General features: G+C 40.9%; 1 protein-coding gene across 1 annotated transcript in view; it reads right to left on the bottom strand.

The window, feature by feature from the left end:
• The window catches only part of astn1 (astrotactin 1), a 332,257-nt gene that overhangs the window by 150,232 nt on the left and 161,184 nt on the right, over window positions 1–20,841 (bottom strand). Inside the window, exon 15 of the mRNA XM_070845081.1 lies at window positions 15,940–16,067. Coding sequence (XP_070701182.1) covers window positions 15,940–16,067 — 128 coding nt within the window. The remainder of the gene's footprint in view (window positions 1–15,939; window positions 16,068–20,841) is intronic.

Raw genomic sequence — 20,841 nt, 5'->3', positions numbered from 1 at the left:
TTTGATTCTCATTAGGTCTAAATCAAGCCTCTCTCTCTCTCTCTCTCTCTCTCTCTAACTGCAGGTGCCTCTGAGGCAGGCTGGTCTGTGTCACTGGGACCCCCACCTGAGCTCCCTCCCTCTGGTAACATGCTGTGACCCTTGGCTGTATTAATTATGCCATCCAATGTTGTCAGCTAATTAACTGACGTTTAACACAGGAAATGGCTGGAGCAATTCCACGCAATTAATCAGTGTCGAGGAATAAATTAAAAACCTTCCTAAAAGTGATTACCATTGAGGGTTTGCATTAGAAATTGAATTTTAATTGTTCTTCAGATGTTGTACTTGAGTTACGGTTGAAAACAGAAATAGCTGTAAGCTATTTGTATTAGAAGTCCTAGAATTGAAAATGCCTCCTGACAGCAGATAAGAACCTAAAAGTCAGACCTGTTGAAATAACCAACAAAAAAATGCAATTAAATCCTAAAGGGCACCATCTGCATGGAAACTGAATATGTGCTACGGGGGGAGGATTCTTGTAATTAAGACACAATAAGAACTGAAAACTGTCGAAGCTTCAGCCTTCTTTTCCACCTCTGAATCTATTCTCCACATCCAATGAATCACTAAAATAGTTTGCCTAATCTTCACATTCTACAGATGTGGTGGAAATGCAAGCGGGACTGTGCAAAAGTTGTAATGAATACAACGTGTGCATCACAAAACACCAAATATCGGCAGAATTCATTCGTTCAGCTAAAGCAATCATGGTTTTTATGGTTCTGTTTAGGTACTCAAAGCTTTTTAAGGTACTTTTTCTTTGCCTCATCTTACCAAAGTGTTCTAGTACAACATTTCCTGGACTGGAACAAGACAAAATGTGGGTAGAATTATTCTATTTCAAAATGTATTAAGCAAAAACATTTAGTTTTATATAATTAGGGCCCGAGCACCAAGCGGTGCGAGGACCCTATTGAAACTGCGTGGGGGAAAAATGTGCAAGGGAGGAAACGGGCCAGTACCCAAGAACCAAGAGGTGTACGGACCTCATAGGCCTCGAGCAGGTAGGCCTCGAAAAAATACGTGAAATGAAAAGACCAGGAGACCAGGGGGCTTGAAACATAGTTGAAATGCAAGGAATTATTAGGGCCCGAGCACCAAGCGGTGCGAGGACCCTATTGAAATGCGAGCATGAAAAACATGCAAGGGAGGAAACATGCCAGTACCCAAGAACCAAGAGGTGTACAGACCCCATAGGCCCCGAGCAGGAAGGGTTTGAAAAAGTACATGAAATGCAACCAGGGGGGCGAAAGCATAATTGAAATGCAAGGAATTCTTATTATTATTCTTCATCTTCTCCTTTTCCCCAATGAATTGCATTTTTGGGGGCCTAAACATGAAAACACGAAAACTCATGAAAGTTTGCAGAAAATTCAGTCGCGGTGAAAAATTTCGTATTTCATAGGTTTCGCAAATGGGCGTGGCAAAATGGCTCTGTAACGCCACCTAAACTCAGCCCCGGAACTGCGTTTTATGTACATGTACGAAATTCGGTGGGTTCATGTATCTCTTCAAGACAGACAAAAAAGTCTCTTGGAGTGATGACCTAAACCAAACAGGAAGTCGGCCATATTGGATTTTTCACGCATTTTTGGCGATTTACAGGGGACGTAAATGAACAAACTAGTCCAAGGGGGTTCAAGCGATCGACTTCAAACTTGGTCAGCTGGTAGAGAAGAACACCGCCGCCAGTACAAGAACAAGAAGCAGAAAAATAAGGAGGCGTGAAACAAGACACTCAGCACAGAGGTTCAGTTTCATGTCCTGGCAGACGGGAGCGATCCGTTAAACTGGTTTTCTCCGGGTGCTCCGGTTTATCCAACAAACAAAAAACAAACAAACTTAAATTAGAAATTAAATATTGATTTCCTGTGTAGTTGTTCCTCTGTAGAGCATCGTTCAGAACTCTTCAGACTGGTGTCTTACTGTTCATATCATACTGGTATACAATCAAGGACTGTTTACTGAGTATCAGCTGATCTGATTTGATTTAATGTTGCACATAAAATAATACATTATTATAATATGTATCATATAATAAAATGACATGTCATTTTAACCCTGGAGAACCCAAGAACCCTTTTCTTCTTTGGAAAATTTTGAACTATGCATTAAATGACTGCTATAAATTCACTGAACACCAACATACCCACTTTTTCAATTTTAACCCTTTATTCCCTAATTTAGGATTAGGGCCAAATTTGACCCATTGGGCTTTAGGCGTATCATTTCAAAGAATCACAATAACAAACACTGTCAATGCAAACTATTTTAAACTTAGGAAAATAATCAGTTAACCACACAGCTACATTTAACAATGTTTTTTTTGCTTTATTTGTTGCATGTTAGAACTGGATTTCAAATGTACAAACACACTTTGGCCAATGGAAACAAGAACACAAGGCCAAAAAACTAACACCATGGGTCTTTTCTTATCAAAAAATCTGTTCTGCTAGAGAGAGGAACTCACACTAGACATTGTGGTAGTCTTTGAAACAATTTCTTTTTTTGTTGATGCAGAGAGGAACTGCACATTTTTCACAGTGCATTTCAGTTTTGAAGTCCTTGCACACAGCACATCGACGGCGATTTACTTATTATATATATTTATATATAAAATAAGTAATAAGTTATTATATTATTATAGTTATTATAAGTATTAGTCTCTGGCCCTGTACTACCGAGGTAACTTAGTAAAATATATTATACAAATGAATTCATTTCAAGGCTTTAGCCAAATACAGGACTGTCACCATTCTCCATCTACAAAGTCACTCAAAGAACCAAAGGGTCATTTTTGACCCGACATTTTTTAACCCATACACCCAGAGGGTCATTTTTGGCCCATCATTTTTTGAACTAGCGCAGAGTTGCTAATTTATCCAAAAAGAATATAAAACGTACTTCTAGGCATTCTGCAAGCTAATACTAAATAGATTAACAAAAAATACACAATTTTACCAACCACTGGTTTGCTGAGAAGACGATTTTGTTTGGGTAGGTTTCCAGCTCAACGAAACAGCATGTGGTCAGTCATCTTGTCACTACCACTCTGGCTCATGTCAGTTCAATATTCATCCACTAAGTGTCTCTATGCAGGGGTCAGAAGTGGCACTCTGGGTTTTTGAAGTTAAATTTGACAATTTTTTTTATGTTTGTTCATTTTGGGTAGCAGCAATTAACAGCGGCCAAATTTGACCCCGTGGGTTCTCCAGGGTTAATCTAATTGTCTAATTGTAGCATGAAGAAACAGTTCAACATTTTCAGAAATGTGCTATTTAGCTTTCTTTCCAAGAGTGAGATGAGGTCACTACAGCATGTAGCTCACCCTGAAACCACTGTTATTTTTACATTTCTGTTTGTGTTCACACTCAACCCAGACACAACGTCTTTTCGTCTATGAGTTTTAGAGGTGTTCACAGGTGTGTTTCTGAACTCTAGACAGATCCAGGCTGGCTGTTTCCCCCTGCTTCCACTCTTTATGCTAAGCTAGGCTAACCATGTCCTGCCTCCAGCTCCAGCTCTTCTTTTAAATTGAGGAGTCACGGACAAAGTGTGTTTTCATATAATTAGATATTATCACTGGTGCATTTACAGGCCAAAAAAAATCTAAACAAACAAACTTAAAAAAAATAAAAATTGGTCCAGTTTGCCTCAGTCGACTGCCAACTGCACCTAATCACAGTAGGTCCACTAAAAGTGCTTGTTTGATCCACTGACAGACTCAGAGTGTTATTCTAAGTGTGTGACAGCATCATGGAAAGGATCCCTACAGAGAGAGACCTGGAGGATCCTTTTGGTTTAACCACAAACAGCCGTTATATCTCTCTCTGCACACACACCAGACTACATTCACTAAAACAGGGATTTTACCACACAGAACACAGGAAGCTGCTGCTCTGCTGCTGCCTCATTCGGTTAGTATGTTTGTGTTGTTGTGTGCTATATAAATATTTCTTTGGATCCAAACTAACCATTAAAAGCATCGAAGTAACACAATAACATAAACAAAATCACTGATTGAGTCAGCTGTAGAAGAGACGCACTGATGTTCTGTTCGGTAAAATCCCTGTTTTATCGCGTGGAAGGGTCGGAGTCCAGCAACAGGACGGAGCCGCCGCACGCCACGACGTGCACGGAGGTGCGAGGGCCCTCCAACGCTGCTTGCAGCTTTAATTGCAAATTGTAGTTGATAGGGTTGGCAAAAGAGGCTTTTTGTTCCTAGTTTTGCTCTCATGTTTAACCCCCGTGGCCCTATAGTTCCAGGAACAGTTTAGTAGAAAAGAGGCTTATATTACCCTAGCAACGACGTGAATAATTAATTGGCCATGCTTGAGGTAGGAGAAAAACGTCCTCAAAATACTGCCGCATGCAATACTTCTTATTGTGAGAATGTCAAAAGCCTGAATAAAAAATGAATAAATGAAAACACATGTCCTCAGCAGTTTGCTAGTCAGTTACACAAGATTTACCCATCTATTCTTTCCTAGTAACACGGACAACTCAATGAATCATGAAGAAATATTTTATATTATATAATATATATTTATATATATTATATTTTTATATAATTATAAAAACAGACACAGGACGAGCACGTCTGTCTGCAGGATAGACCACATGAAAGTTTCACTTCAGTGTACTATATGCATTGATGGACATCTAGTCATGATGAAGTTAGCTGAATGCTGAACAATGTGAACACACTGAAAGGAGAGAGATGGACAGAAAGAGTGGCAGAGTGGAAGGCACAGAAGCACTTAGGATAAGAGACCCATGGAGACTGACAAAGCAGAAAACTAGTCCAGTAGAAAGCGTGAAGTGACAGGAAATGTTACACTGTTGCAACCCCCCTTGGCAGGAATGTGTGGCTAAAGTGCAGTAACATCAACGGGTCAAAGCACAGCACAGCCCGGTTGTGATGACCGCAGTGGTTTGTAGTGATTTTGCATGTGTGCTTATGTGTGAAATGATTTGTGCGTCTTCATGTCTGACTGTACTGTACGCATGTAAAGCTGATAGATGACAAGGGAGATGGGAAAAAAAAAAAAAAAAAAAAAGGTATAGAAGCAACTATGTCAGCATTAGATGTTTACTTTTGCCCCCAAGGGAGTGGAGGGGAGAGGAGGGGAGGGGAGGGGAGAGGAGGGGAGGGGGGGAAGGTGATGACAAAGATGCTGAAATGATGGGCTGTATGTGCCCTTCAGCAACCTCTGAAGATGAACAACTTGGACCAGGCTGTTGATAAAGAGACTTGTTCTACACAGGATTATGAAGGTATTTCATGGTTTATCCTCCATCTGCCCTGTATTACGACTGCAGGTGCCACTGAGGATGATTCCTCTTTTCTCTGTATGGGTGTAATTAAAATCTCTCAAAAGTCTTGCACATACTGCTCATTTATATTAACTGCCAGGAGGAACGCGAATGTGACTTATTTGCTGTGACAACTATGCAACAGGAAGTGTAACTTTGACATTTCTATGAGTGTGATGTCAGCTGGCGCTTTGGTTTCCCGCTGTTACTATGCATACCGTACAATGGCATTGTGTCATTGTGTAAAGCAATTATAATTGTGTTATAATATGCTCACTGCACTCCAACTTTACATCTACATATAGTTTGAGACTATCATGTGTAAGAGGAGCATATGTTCAAGACTTCATTGACTTAATAACAGCAAAATGTACCATTCTGCCAAGGCTGCATTCATCCACATCCAACAAAGCACAGACACTCCACTACCCAGAACAGCATTGTAATGGATCCTCATGTATTGTTCCGTGTCCACCCATGCTAAGCTTGCGAGTACATTTTTGTGTCACACGCCATGAAGTTGGGAATGCAGGGAAAACTGGGCGCGTGTGACACTTATTCCTGGCAGCATTTATGCTGCACTGTTCTTTCAGCCTCATTGGCATGATTGGTGATTATTACGATCATTATTGGTGGTGTTAGCACGTCTGGTATAAACCGGCTTCCATCAGAGGTCTTTGTGTTGTAATCCAGTGTAGGTGCATCAAACATTTCAGTTTTTTTCGGAAAATTGTGACAGTTATGTTTTTTGATCAAACTGGCAATCATTCAAGGTTTCCTCAAATAAGTAAAGAATAAGTTTCAAATAACATGTATACAGGAAATGAGTGTTAGTCTTTCACTATATTGTATGTTGCTCAGTCTCAGGCGGTTTAATACTGACTATGCTTGCTCCGTCAATCGTTGCGAAATTAAAACAATAAAGTTCATTAGAACTTCAGCTGAAAGTAGAACTGCCTCTGTGCTCATTTTATTTATGCATTTTCAAATCTTCATTTCAGTAATGTAACACCAGGGTGTGTCATTGTTAGTATGCAACAATACATAATTAATTGGTAGGAGCTTCAAATCAAATATTGCTGCATATGATGATTTCGACCCATTGATTTGATATGATTATATCTCTCTATATGAATCTCTAATTGGCAAAGATAATGGAAACAGTTAAGCATAAACTTGCGTGAAGAATGGAGATGAGAGAGAGCGAGAGAAATGAAGAAGGGACACTCAATATAAGCCCACAGTAGTGAAATAAAATTATCAATTTCTTTCTGTTTTGAATTATACAAGTTTATAATATCCTACGGCTTTGGTAATATTGTTTCGTAAGATCTATGTCAATAAATCTCATTAAAGCACATTTAGAATCAAGGGAAGAGATGGAAAGATGGGAAAGCAGGGTTTCAGTCCAACTTCAGTGAATGACTACAGTAGTTGTGAAAGCTGTGGCAGTGAGCATGTCCTCTACACAGCATCCAAACCACAGCAAGACATCTCAACTGAAATTAAAGACAGAGAAGAGTGTCATCATTTGGAGGTCTTCTGTGTACAAAAAAGTAATTTAAATACTCGCAAAAACTTTTCACATTTAATAACTTTTATCTCACTAAAAGCCCCAAAATGATTCAGTTATCTTCCTGATTCTGAAAGCAAATCAGCCCCATGAGCCATGATGTTGTCATGCAAGAATTCACTCCAGAATGTGTCTCAGTGCTGAATAAATTACAGCCCCTGCATGTTTTTCAAAGTAAATACATGCTGAATAATTGCGGCGCTCCAGCACACTCCACTCCCCTTAAAACAGTGTCACCGTACTCATCGTGCCCAATCTACATCTTGACTAGGGGGCTGTTTGTTTGAGGATTTCTGTCTTCAGAACCGCTAGAGAAAGACGAGGGCCCCTGAAGGCACGACCTTCCCTCAGTGCCACCAATTATATCAAGGCCTTATAAAATATAGATTATGTGCCATCTCTGCTGACATATCTAAAGGCTTGAAGCATGGGGAGAGTGCGGAAAGACCATGGGCAGACCCCGAGGGGAGGCCAGGTTGAATATGACAAGACAAGGGGAATACAGTAACACAGAGCATGACCTTGATAAGGAAAAGTCGGGCCGGCTTTGACTGAGAACAAATACATGAAAAAATAAATAAACAAAGAAGGCTCACTTCCAGAGGACTGTGTGATCAATTCAAATCTAATCAAGGCTCTAAATATTAAAATGCACTGATTGCAATGATATTCATTACGCTTAACTGCAATGCAAACCAATAACCATGTATTATTAATGGATAGGAGCTCAGTTTGGAACAATTGGCATTTAACTTTGTCTTAACCTTTCAGCATAAATGTCAAGACAAATTCTAATAGAAAAAGTTTGAAGTTCATCCAACAATGATTTCATACATTTCAGCCCAAGAGTGTTTCTGCGCCCGTATATATTCAAGCCCTGAAACTCGGTGTGAAAAGTGATCAGAGATGAGATTTACAAACTGTGTTGGCGAGATTTCACATTTCACGGGGATGCATGATGGAAAATCGTGAAATCTTCGCAAGTCTTGCCTTTCGTTTTCCCACATACGTACACAACAATACATACCAAACACTGTGAATAACAAGAGAAATGATGTGCCAGTGGTAAGATGCAATCAGCAGCAGTGCAAGAAGACAGATCTTGTCAATAAGAAAGGAGTCTTACTTCGAGGAAGTGAATCTTGCCTGGTGGTTTTAATCAAATACGAGGTTGTTGTCAACACGTTATCTTGTGTGTGGTTTTACATGCTTTTTGGGGAATGTCAGGGCTACAATAGGCCCCCTTATCATATTATTACATGTTGCTGAAAAAAATTGGATGATGTCAAGACTCTAAAACCACCCAAAAACAAGATGGTGATGTGAAACAAAGACGGGCCTTAGAAAAACCAATGGGTTGTATGGCTGTTATAGTTTGAAAACTAGAAATGAGATGAATACCAATGGAAAGCTTACGTTACAACATAACAACAAATGCAACAATATCATTCAGTTTCACTATTTAATAGCAACCGTGTCACCAGAGTGATTGTTGATATCGGACAATTACTCCAAAACCACAGAAAACAATCAATGCCACTGTTTCTAAAAGCCTCAGTTTCTACAATGTCTGTACAAAGCAACTAAAAGTTTGTCTTAGGTTCAAATATTTAGTCAAGGTTAAGGGAAAAATTGTGGTTACAGTTAAAAAGTTTAACACTGATTTTAAAGAAACTCTCTGATAAAGAAATCTCCTGCACTGCTTCCTCTGCTGGCACTGAAGGTTGTCACTGTCAGATATGAACATGATCCTTCTCTGGGATTACCTTTTGCACTCGTAACCTCTGTGGCTGTAGAGGTACACTAGGGCCTTGACAGCCATCTCTTTCAATTCTAATGAGAACTTAATCTCTTTCCTACCCTCCTACAACTGACCATCACCCCCCAAAATCTCTCTCATATAGCTTTTCTATTCCTTCTGTCTTCCCTTTCTTCTCTCCACACTTTACTGACATATACAAAAATAAACACACACACACACTTTCAATTTGCCCGGTGCATCTTATACTTCGGTCATAGTCCTTTGCTCTCGTTAGTCTGTATATGTCAATGTGGCTTAATGAAATACAGTATATGTTGTATCAGTGTGCTGTATATGTGTCCTGTTATGTTATCTGCTGTTCAGCTGATGCATTGTCAATCACAAATGTAAAAAAAGAAAAGAAAAATGATATAAACAAATTCCTGAGATACTGGACTTTAAATGGCCACAGGGATATGATCTGTAACATGCTTCCTTAACCCATTTTGTAGGGTTCCAACCTGTCGGATGGGCACGATTAGTTTGTGATCACAAATTTATGTATGAGCATAATACTAACTTGAACTTCAACTATATTTTGACAACTGAACCCTGTACTAGATATGGCAAAAATGCAGAAGCAATCTTAGGGCCCATAACATTTTAGTTTACTGTAATTTAGTGGTGTATTTTGCCACTTACATTTTGGAATTCGTGAATAATCACCAGAAAAAGAACCTGGAACCTCAGAGGCCCCATTGCAGTGTAGCATGCAGCACGTCGAAGTGTCCTTGGGCAAGACACTGAACCCCAACTTGCTCCTAAAGCATAATCAGTATGTGAATGTGTGTGAAAGAACAGTCTCCTCCAACTTAGATTCCTCCTGTGTGAATGTTGTGTGAACGGGTGAATGAGGATGTAGTGTGAAAGCACTCTGAGTGGTCGAAATGACTCTCGAGGCACTTTACAAACACAGACCATTTACTCTTCAGATCTGTTGCTCTCTTTTGAAAGTTATCTCCTAAGCACCTCAACTCGTGTCAGCTGTATCTCCGGACCTATAAGCAAAAATCCACAGCCGTAATGACAAATGACAGGGGATCGGCTGTAGAGCCATGGTGACTGGCAGGGGCGACTATTTCACCTTTGGCATTCTCTGTTGTGTTACATCCATCTGAGCATGCAGCCACGTAGGCACCCATTCAAAGACACAGATGGGATGTGTGTCGTACACACACCAGAGACAGTGTCATTATGGCTGCTGGCAGAGGGTGACAATGGGTCAAGCCCCCCCCCCCGCTGTCCTTTCAACCTTCACCAATAGATTCTCTCAACCTGGCTCTGCTCACTGCCTGTGTGGAGTCAGTAGAGAAAACTGGCTGTCATTCATTCACTTGTTGGATCCTCTTTTGATTTTTCTGTTCTTTGCTTTCTGCCTCTCATCCTGTAAATTCTCAATGTCTTCCCTTCCATCTGTCTTACTTTCTACGGTCTTATTTTCTCCTCCATTTTTCTTTGTCTGTCTTCTCTCTTTTGCTCCAATATCTCTCGAGTTCCATCTTAGGGGAAATCTGCTTAGCAGCCTTGAGCATACTTGCTTTCCAATTAAATCAAGATGTATTTGCCTTTCAAAAGCCTCCCTTTCCTCACTTTTTCTCCCATCGGAATAATTGATGGAGGTCTCTGGCCTCGTGATGAATGGCTTCGGAGCCCAGAGATGAATAGAAAGATGAATGATTTCACCCCTGTGAGGGCCAGAGAGGGCTGGAACAAGGAGTGCTGACATTGTGACAAATACACTGACCATAGCAACCAAACCTGGCCGAATCAGCAAGGGATGAAGGGGGTGGCACGCACTCATTGCGGCTCAACAGACGTTCCTCCTGCCGACGCCGCCTCTGCACGTCTGTCTACCCCACGGACAATTACCTGAGCCTCGCAATTAACTGCAGGCACAGCGATAATGCTGAAGGCCTGCCAGGAGACGAGTGGAAGTGGCGGCGAGCCAGCACGCTGGGTCTGGAGAGCACAGCGCTGGACGGGTGTGTTTGTGCACTCAGTGGAAATGTGGAGGCCAAGAGAACAGGTGCAGTAAGGTGAGATGATGCCCCAGGTGGCTTCATGTGGATGGTGTCACCACTGTCCTGGCCAAGATTGCTAAGATGAAATAAGTTTTTTCCCCGCCTTCAGACAATTCGCTGTCATACAGCTGAGAGGTAGCAAATGTTCATAAGAAAAAAATTCAATGAGCGTATGGCGGCCATCTGTTTTAAAGGGCCAAGACGTAAGATTGTTACTGCCCTGTAAAACATAATGACCATAATATATCCATGTAGGGGGTAAAGGGATTGTTGATCAGTACCACTGACTGAAATGATTAAGTTACCAGCTGCCTTTCAAATACTTTTTGGGCCAAACACAAAACAAAAACTTGCTTGCAACAAAAAAAAGCAGCCATTGTCGTTTTGCATCATGACCGTAGACAAGGACTTAGCTTTGAATATGTTGCAGGTAAGACCAATTGTGTGGGCCACACAGTCAAGTTAGACAATTGTCGGTCTTCTCAAGCTGCACCCCCCCCCCTAGATTCAGCACGATCTTTCAACCACTGTGGATGCTCTTCATTTATTTGGCATCTCTAACAACACAGTTGCCATTGTTGCAGTTCCCATTCTTTACCAGTAAAAAACAGCATAAGTCATACTTATGTATTTATAATCTTTAAATTAACATAAAGAAGCATAAAAATATTCCCATATTCAGTATCTTCCACATCTCCCTGCACTGCAGACATCTGATTATCTACTTGGCCACTTGGAGAAGCATTAACATTCAGTTGAAGTTGCATTTCTTGCCATCTGCTGTATGTGAGTCCAATAGTCACTCTTCTGTTTTGCCTTCTGAGAAGTCTTGAGAAAGAAAAATATTGACGTATGAATCAATATTGTATTATATCATTTGTAAGAAACCCTAACCCTGTGACAGAGAGATGTTAATTAAACTAAATGATGGTTTCTGAGCTTTTCAACCTGTGTTTGTCAGGAAACACTTTTTCATCACTCTTGGAAGAAAATGATGTGTCTCATTACTTTGTAACTATGATTTTGTGAGTTTAAACTTATTATCTCTCCCAATGTGAATCATAATTGAACTGAATATAATGTATCAGGTTGTATCAGCCCGCTGTAATCATTTCATAAACAGGTTCATAAGGCAACATGAAGCAAGTTTCAGCACCGCACACAAAACACTGTCACTGCTGTGCTGATACATCAGCCAAATTTATGTAATGTGGCAAAGGGAAATGTTTTAGAAAATTACATCAATGTCCAAAACAGAAAAAAATACATTTGCAAAGATAACCAACAATTAAATGACTCAACAGCACAGACCGAAGGACACTGACCAGAGCATAACTTATTGTACAGTAAGATCTATTCCAAGGCTATTGTACTTGACTGCATGACATTATAAGCAATTTCTGTTATTTTGGTTATCCCCAGTATAAAAATAAGTAAATGGCCAAAATATGAACTCTGCTATACAATATATTTGTTATGCCTGAAGCACAAGTGGGTGCGCTGAGTGAATGCTTGTCAGCTTTCATGAGGCATTTATATGATACTTGCATCATTTCTGACAAGGCGGTGGAACATTGTGTCAGTTTATTGAGAAACATCTTAAATATAAAAGAGCTTGAGGGTAGTGCCTTCTTCCCCTATGACACCCAACACCATAGCCATAACACTGTGTTAGGAAGCTATTGTCAGAAATTGAATCCATTACTTGCCTACATAACTCGGTGGGCACATTGGACCCATATTCATTATTTTCATGCAGCTGTTACAAAGCCCTTCAAAAGTCTTTAACCAGAGATCATGGCAGTATAGAAAAGTGTTACAACTTGGTTGTTCAGGCAGAACTGCAGAATTGTTAAGGGGAAGCATCATTTAATCTGAACATGAGAAAATGCATTCTATTACCTTGAAAACGGCCGTTTGACAAAATGCTTTAATTCAATTTAGAATTTGCTCAGTTGTCAGTGAAGTTGTGAAATATCAGCAGACTCCAAAAAAGATGGGGGGATCATGAGTAAAGACTCTTTTTGTCAAGCAAGACTTATTCTGTTCATTATCAGTTGTCTCAGCCACGAGGCTCAGAGCGACGTCAGGTCACGTCGACGGTTTTTTGTGAGGATTTTGTTTTTTTGGTTTATATTGGGTTTAAAGAGGTGAATGGAGAATGGATTTTGGGTGTTGAAGCAAGAAAATGTCATTCAAGACCCAGTGAAATGCGTCACAATGCAAATTACAAACCCATCCAGATTTGGAACATAGCGGTGCCAAGTGAACCTGCTGGCTCTAGCAGTATAACATAAAGATAATGAGATAACATTTAATGAGTATAACATAATAAGATGGGTAGTGATCTAACTTTCAGCAAGACAGCAAATGAGCTTATTTCCCAAAATGCCACAACAAAAAAGACTTTGCTTTGCCCTCTGGACAGCAGAAATGTGCAGCACCGGTAGTGTTTTTGAACACTGACAAAAAACTGCTGTTAAACTAATACACTTAAAATCACAAAGGTCTCAACTTCTAACAGCAAGTTCTGTTCTAATTTATCATCTAATATGGAGAGTAAACCCCAAGGACTCGTTTCACACAGAGGCTACAGAGGCTAGTCCAGATTTGACACCGGAACTTCAGCCCTCTGTGCGCTGCACCGTCACATCTTTCCAAATCCTTCCTCTATGGTCCATCGCCAGGCATTAGTTCACTTCTAGTTTTGGTTGGGAACAAAGTGAAAACCACACCACTGTGCCCCAGTGTACACCGTGTGCTTCTGTGGCACCCTGCAGGAGGCTTTGAAATGATATCTCAATTCATGATATTACTCTTCAATAGGAGCCCATGGCAGCTGCTGCAAAGGCCCAACACACACACACGAGAGGAGAAGTGCCACTGCTGACGGTCTCTGTTCTGGGCCTTGTGCACTGTGAGCCCAGGGGCGATGTAGGGATAAAAAGGTTTGAGCTGTGCACAGAGAAGGGGGGCAGAAGGGGACAGAGAGGGGCGGCAATGAGGGGGGGGGGGGCGTCACAGCAGAAGATCCATTTAGATTAGACGGTTTTAATATCCTCTGAAGTTTCCAATAAACAGCAGTTGGAACCTCTGCTGTGCTGTTGTCATTTGATTGTCCATCACCTCGGATGTAACCTCAGTTGATGTGGTTTTGAATTGCTGCCCTGACTGGCCTTGTATCTCCGCTGTTATATCAACAAGTGATAAAGCCATCCTGCAATCTGCGGCTTTCTACAGTGTAAGGCAATTCAGAAGCAGTTACACAGGTGCCCGGGATAAGCTTAGCCAGCAGGCTGCCTGAATGAAGCATTTCCAGGACATATGCTGAAATATAATTATTAATTTTACACTTCCTATTGTAGCACTCACTCACTCTCTCTCTCTCTCTCTCTCTCTCTCTCTCTCACTGCACTCCAAACATGAAGAAAAAGGTTATTACTCATGCAGGTGGAGCAGGGGACGAAATCTTCTCCATTGCAGATGTCTGTTCTTCATAAAATTCCTGCATGTTCTACAAGTTAAATGCCAGCACTGAGAAATAAAAAGAGCACTATTATTTTCTGCTTCTGAAAAAATAGACTAGGTTCTTTATGGAGTTACTTTCCGTCCAGCTGTTTTATTTTTTTATCCAACTAATCAATCAATCCCTCATGCCTACGATTGCTCTGCATGATTTCAAACACTTAGAACGTAAAACTGTAAAACTAAGCAAAACAAAGTGAGGTCAAACTCTGCAGATAATGAGGTGTCCAGATGGAAAGATACACATCTTTGGCCTTCTGGAATCAATTGATATCTAGCAAGCCAAGATTTCCCTTCCTTCCTTCCTTTTCTTTCTCTCTCCTTGCCTCTGAGTTAATGGCAGCTGTTTCTCCCAGGACGGCTGTGTGCTGTTCAGACATTGCTGCCATGTGGTGCACTGGTAGCGGAGAGAACAGTATTATGGCTTCTGATGCCACAGACTAATGAATCCCAGCAGCACTAGGATAACCCACCCAATTCCCAGATGACAAAAAGTTCTACCTATTCTCGCTTCATGTTCACTATTCAGTTGGATGGCGAGCCGAGGAGCGGGAGCTTTCTGTGAGTCGCATTGTGAGGAACAGCAGCCAGGAAATTATATATATAATGACATTTTGTACATGAATGATGGTCTCCTCGTGCTTTTTGACAGGCTAAACTGTCATTTCTAGGTAAAGGAAAAAAGAGTAAAAAGACCAGCGGTCAGCTTGATTTCCAACAATACATTCCTGTGATATCTGACAAAACTGTACTATGCTGACACAGTACAATAAAGCACGCACTCTGCAATGAGGGTCAGTAGCCCAAGGCTGCAATTGAAAGTCTAAATGCAGTCTAAATCATGAGCATGAATTATATGGTTCTCTTCTGAGCTATATGTCACTTCTGATGCGGCAAAAGACCAAACAAGGTCAGAAAAGAACCCAAACAGTAATGCTGTCTTCCAGAAGTTACATTTATATAGAAATATGTATATGTACATTATGTATAATAATGTTTTAAAAGAAAACATAGTTTTATTCCTACAAGCAGACATTGTTTTGCAAGAGCATATATATATAAATTGTAGGAAAACAAATGAGACATATTGTTCGTGTAAATACCTTCAGTATTAACCTTTTGTGACTTGCCAGATACTTTAATCAACACATCATGTACGGTTTAGATTGATAAAAAACATAATCTGGGCAGCAAATCATCCATTCCTTTTAAAACATGTGCTGTTGCTAATTACTATCATATAAACATAATTTCTAGGAGAGAAGCTTATAAATGGAGTGAGAACCTCAGACATCAGACCATGCCACTTTTATAATGCACCACGTCATTAGAGCCTCCAGCGAGTTCACTTGGATCAACTTGGGCATTTAACATACCTGCATCCAAAGTCCAGTCTCAGTAATTGGTAACCAAGTGGACCCATTAGGACAGAGGACTGGGGCCCATATAAATGAAATTTCATGGCAGACTGCCCAAACATTATAAATGGTGGTTATAATGTATATGCAAACACCTTGGGCTACTAAAACAGCTTTTGACATTGGTTATCAAGCCCTGAGAAGTTGATTTTTTGAGTAATAGGGATTTCTGACACACCAGTGATGAAGTACTATCGCACAGCTGTGAGCTAGCACAGTGAACAGTGAAATATGGTGTCATACCTGTGAGGTATTCTGGGTCGGGCACGGGGTCCGACAGCTCCTCGTGGCACTGAACCTCCGTTGGCACAGATGCCACCACCATGCCATCTGGGAGCTGCTGCTCGATGCCTCGGGCAAAGTTCTTCTGCCTGTTGTTAAGAGCGAAGAGAAAGTGGGAGGTCCCATTTAGAAACAGAAGCACACAGTCATCCAACAAGGAAAGGAGGAAAAACGAGGAGCTGACAGGCAAGTTGGATGGATAAGAGGAAACAAGGAAGTGCAATGATGAAAGGAGCAATAAGGCAAGTGTTGGGGGATGAAAGGTGTAAATTTACAGCACAAGCTAATTTTATCCAAGATTTTTCAGTGTTTTTCATTTACAAAATACATTTAAATCAATCACTTGTTTGTACTCAGGTCTAAAGACTGGAGGAGAAGGCAGATGATTAAGGGTGTGGTTGCTGACCATGACCAGTGGTCCACCAGAGTGGAAATAAGGCTCATATACATACATCCAGTTTCACAATTAATGAAGTTCATCAACAGAATCCTGCTTTAGCACGGCTATAAACTGTAACGGAAAGTGTACCTGCAAAATTTCTCTTTGTGTCCTTACAGTGCTTTAGTCATGAACCTACAAAGCCGTTCATTCATATGACCCTCTGCGACCACATGACCAAAACTAAAGGAATTCATGAAACAAATTGCAAAATATTATAAATTCCACAGCCGCACATTTCTGTTATGAGGCCCAACAAGAGCAACCTTGAAAGAACATATAATATTGAAATAATTAAACTGAAATTCATCCAAGTCTGTAAAATCAAGTCTGCAAAATCCAAAGATGGTGAGGTTTTTAACTTCTGCTGACAAAATTTATTTTTTTAGATATCTTTATCAAACATAACACCATTTAAACTGACTTTTCATGTTGATTCTGACAAAGCATTTTACTTTAGGACTATAAAGTATTATGCTTTATCACAAAATGTCAATCACTTCAGAAGGACAGTCTTTATTAAATGATGTGGTGATGAAAATGGAGCAAGAATGAATGAAGGCTGGAAGGTCAGAGTAGATACAAGGTGGATAAATATTTGTACTTCAAATTAGTGGTGGATTGTAAAGCAATACCTTCTGACACATCATTAAGGGGAAATCAATACATAGAACAACAATTATGCTGCCCCGCGCAGTTGTATTAAAGTCTCACATAAGGCACGTCATTTTTCATCATGCTGATTGTTCTGCTCGCAAGGTGACTCATCTTCAGTCTGAGAGCCGACGTCCTCATTTGTCTGTTGCTGCGAGTGACTCTTGGTTGAACTCACTCATTTTGTCCACTTCATCATTCTTCATCTCAATGCCAGTTAGGTTCACAACAAGGTTCCACAACAGAATGGCTTCAATAAATCAGCAACTTAAGTCATGCAGGTGTCTCTGGACCGAAGCTGATGCAAATCTATCTTTATTTTACTCCTACAGGGATCTTTGAGTATTTTGATTCAAGACTTATCTTTTTTTTTTTAATCTACCAGGCAACCTTGTACCTTGCAGCTGCATTAGGCACACAGATGTTATTGTTGTATTAAATAATGCCACTTAAAGCTGCATCTTTTGTTTTCATGGCCACTCGGAGGAAAAACTCCTCGACAAGCGTAAAAAAACACAGACATTTGATTTGAATGTTTACTGCAATACTTCAAGCCTTATATCTAGACCAACAACATGTTAGCAATGAATTGCCAGTTTACACAGCTGGAGCAAGATTAGCAGCCCTGATGTCATCTCCACCACTCCGTGCTTCATTATGTGCATGACGAAAGTGGGGAGAGTAAATAAAAATGTTAGATTTGTAGTCTGGGGGAAAAGGGCATCTGGAGCCGATCCCAGCTGACTTGGGGCGACAGGCAGGGTACGTCCTGGACTGGTCACCAGTCGATCACGAGACAGACAACCATTCACACTCACATCCACACCTACGGGCAATTTCGAGTGACCAATTAACCTAACCAAGCCTGCATGATTTTGGACTGTAGGAAGAAGAAGGAGAACCCAGAAAAAAAACCCACACAAGCACAGGAGAACAGGAGAACATGCAAGCTCCACGCAGAAAGACCCCTTTTTCAAACCTGGAAGCTTCTTGCTGTGTTCTTACAGAGCTAACCGCCGCACCACTGTGCTGACACCAGTTATTAGCTTAAGCAAAGAATATCAACAGCATCTCAATTAGCCTAAACTAATGTTATTCTCAGTTGCAGCTTCCTGTAAGACCGGTGTATTTCCAGTCAAAATCTGCGGTATGAACCTTGCACCTTTAAAGCTTAGATAGCAGCAGCCATTAAACAAGCATGATATGTTCCTGCGGTTCACACTGGTGATGGTTTTCCTGTTAATATATGCCATGCTTAATATACCATTTTATTCACGCAGTGTTCTGGGCCTGAGCTGTGAAAATAAAAAGGATGCACAAATATTTACAAAACGCAAACTGTTGCCTTTGGGAAAGTCACAGCTTGAGAACAACAGAAGCCACTGGCTGAAGTAGAATACCATGGTTGTGGTACTGGCATGACCATGCAAGTAAAATGTCATTTTATTTGCACGGTCGTGGCGTGGCCTGGGGTGCGATGGTAATTTGGAGGAAAGCAGGCTCTTAAAAACAATGCTAAGTTAGCTGCTGGTGATGTGAAACAGAGCTTTTCTGCTGATGGGGTAGGCGGTAAGGAACAACATTGAGATGAACACTTGCATTGTGTGTCTCTGTAGCGTAATGTTTAAAGTGGATCTACAGTGCCCTTTGTTTGTTAATTTGGAGTAAAGACAGAGTTTATGTGCCCGTCAGTGGATTTGAAAGTCAGAATGATAAAAGATTAAAGGCCCCGTGGCATTCTATTGACATTGTCACTTTCTGCTGGAAGCAATTTTGCGTGTTTTAACTCTTAGTTTAACAAAGCACAAAGTAATGACTGAATTTATGCTGTTCTGTTGAAGATGATGACTTTTTTTCTCTCTCTTATAATTGCATGCTGCAGTATATAGCTGCTACCACTGCATCCATGTCTGATTATTTTCCTTGTTGTTTAAAACATGTAATTGCCATCTGGCACTCCAGGGATGCCACTTTCTTGACTTCATTAACTTGACTTACGAAAAAACATTTTTTTCTTGTAATAAGAGCTGTGGTGTGACTAGCACCTGATGATGAATGATTGAAAAGTGGCAAAACACAAGGACATTCTTTGATTAACAAACAACAGCCCTTTCATTTTTTTGTTTTTGTGTTTCTTTCATTTTTGTTCTCTTTATGACGATCCCCCCGACTATGTGACTGTATAAATGCACAGAACCAATCAGGGCCACCAACCATCTGTTCCCACCTCACCCTCTCAGACACATTTCATATTTTAATTAACTGGTTCAATTAAGGTATTCCTCTTGAGGGGGGGTTTAGGGGTGTGATACAGTAAGCTGAGGTAAGCCAAAAAAAAAAGGGAAATGAAAAGAGAAGTAGTTGGGCGGTGGGGTGGAGGTTGTCAGGGGGAAGCGTGGTCTTAATCATTGATCCCGAGTAGCCACCAGGATGAGAACAAAGGGCACTAAAATATTCATTAAAACCTGCTCTGAGCTTGTTGTGTGAGAGAGGAATAGAGGGGAGGAGGGGAAGAGGACACAGGACAGTGTTAGGAGTAATGAGAGGAGGTTAGCTTTTTAACTTCTCATTACTAGAGTCCACTGGCTCCCACAGAGACGGGAAGATAGAGACCCTGTCACTGAGCTCTGTAATATGAAACCAGATCATATCATGCCGGGTGCTCCCGAGATGTCACAGTGATAGAACCTCCATCCTGGGGACGGATGCTCGTATCTCATGTTGCTTTGTTACCAAAATCATCTCGTGCCCCACCATGTCTGCTGCCAGTGTCAATGCGACAGGATTTTACCAACTAGCAAATCAAATATAAGAGCCTTGCAGTGTTTTTGAAGTGATAATAACATGTCTGTCATTGAAGTAGGGGCGAAGCTTCCTGCCCAGGGAGGATGGAGTGTACTCCCCTTTCCTATAAACATGAGAAGCATTTCAGGGCTGCTGAGCTGGACAGATGAACCATGCTGGGTTGAGAGAATCAAACCAGCTGTGTGTGTGTGTGTGTGTGTGTGTGTGTGTGTGTGTGTGTGTGTGTGTGTGTGTGTGTGTGTGTGTGTGTGTGTGTGTGTGTGTGTGTGTGTGTGTGTGCAGATAGCACTCTCATGAGATGTAGCTGAAAGGGCTTGGCTCTCCAGTAGACAGGGTGTGCGCACACCTACTGTGGCCATGTGTGTATGTGTATAAGTGTAAGAGCGCCCTGGCTTCTATGTGTGTGTGTGCGTGCGTGTGCGTGTGCGTTCCGCCGCTGGGCATCTATTCACCCTTTTTTGTTTTTGTCCAGACGATCTAAATAGAAAAAGCTTGCAGGGGCCACACAGAAGATTTTCCCAAATGCAGACTTTTTCCACTGAATAAGTGGAACATTAAAAGTAAAAACTTTCACCTGGAAGAAATGTTAATAAATTCTACTTTCTGTTCACAAGGAGGGGGTTTTGCATTGAGGTAGCAGAATTAAGAATATAAAAGAAGAAGAAAAAGGAAAGAAGAAAAGAACGATTTAGATTAGATTATGGTGCTATTTCATCTGGAGGAAACAGGATTCAAAAAGCAAATGTGATGTCCTGTGTTTGAAGGAGGAAAAATACATAAATCTTCCACTGTTGACTGCACAATATTTATTCAGTGACAATTTCCATTGTCACTGAATGTTGGAGACAGATGCTTTGTGCCACTCCAGAACAGTGGGGTAGGGGGCTTTTGTACAAGTGCCATTACATATCACATAAAGGTTTCCTCACTATCTCTCCCTTTGTCTTTCCCTGGCTTGCTTTCTA

The sequence above is a fragment of the Pempheris klunzingeri genome, chromosome 15, assembly GCF_042242105.1.
Source record: "Pempheris klunzingeri isolate RE-2024b chromosome 15, fPemKlu1.hap1, whole genome shotgun sequence".
Classification (NCBI taxonomy): domain Eukaryota; kingdom Metazoa; phylum Chordata; class Actinopteri; order Acropomatiformes; family Pempheridae; genus Pempheris; species Pempheris klunzingeri.
The sequence above is the reverse complement of the archived record's forward strand: the minus strand, read 5'-3'. Positions and strand labels throughout refer to the sequence as shown.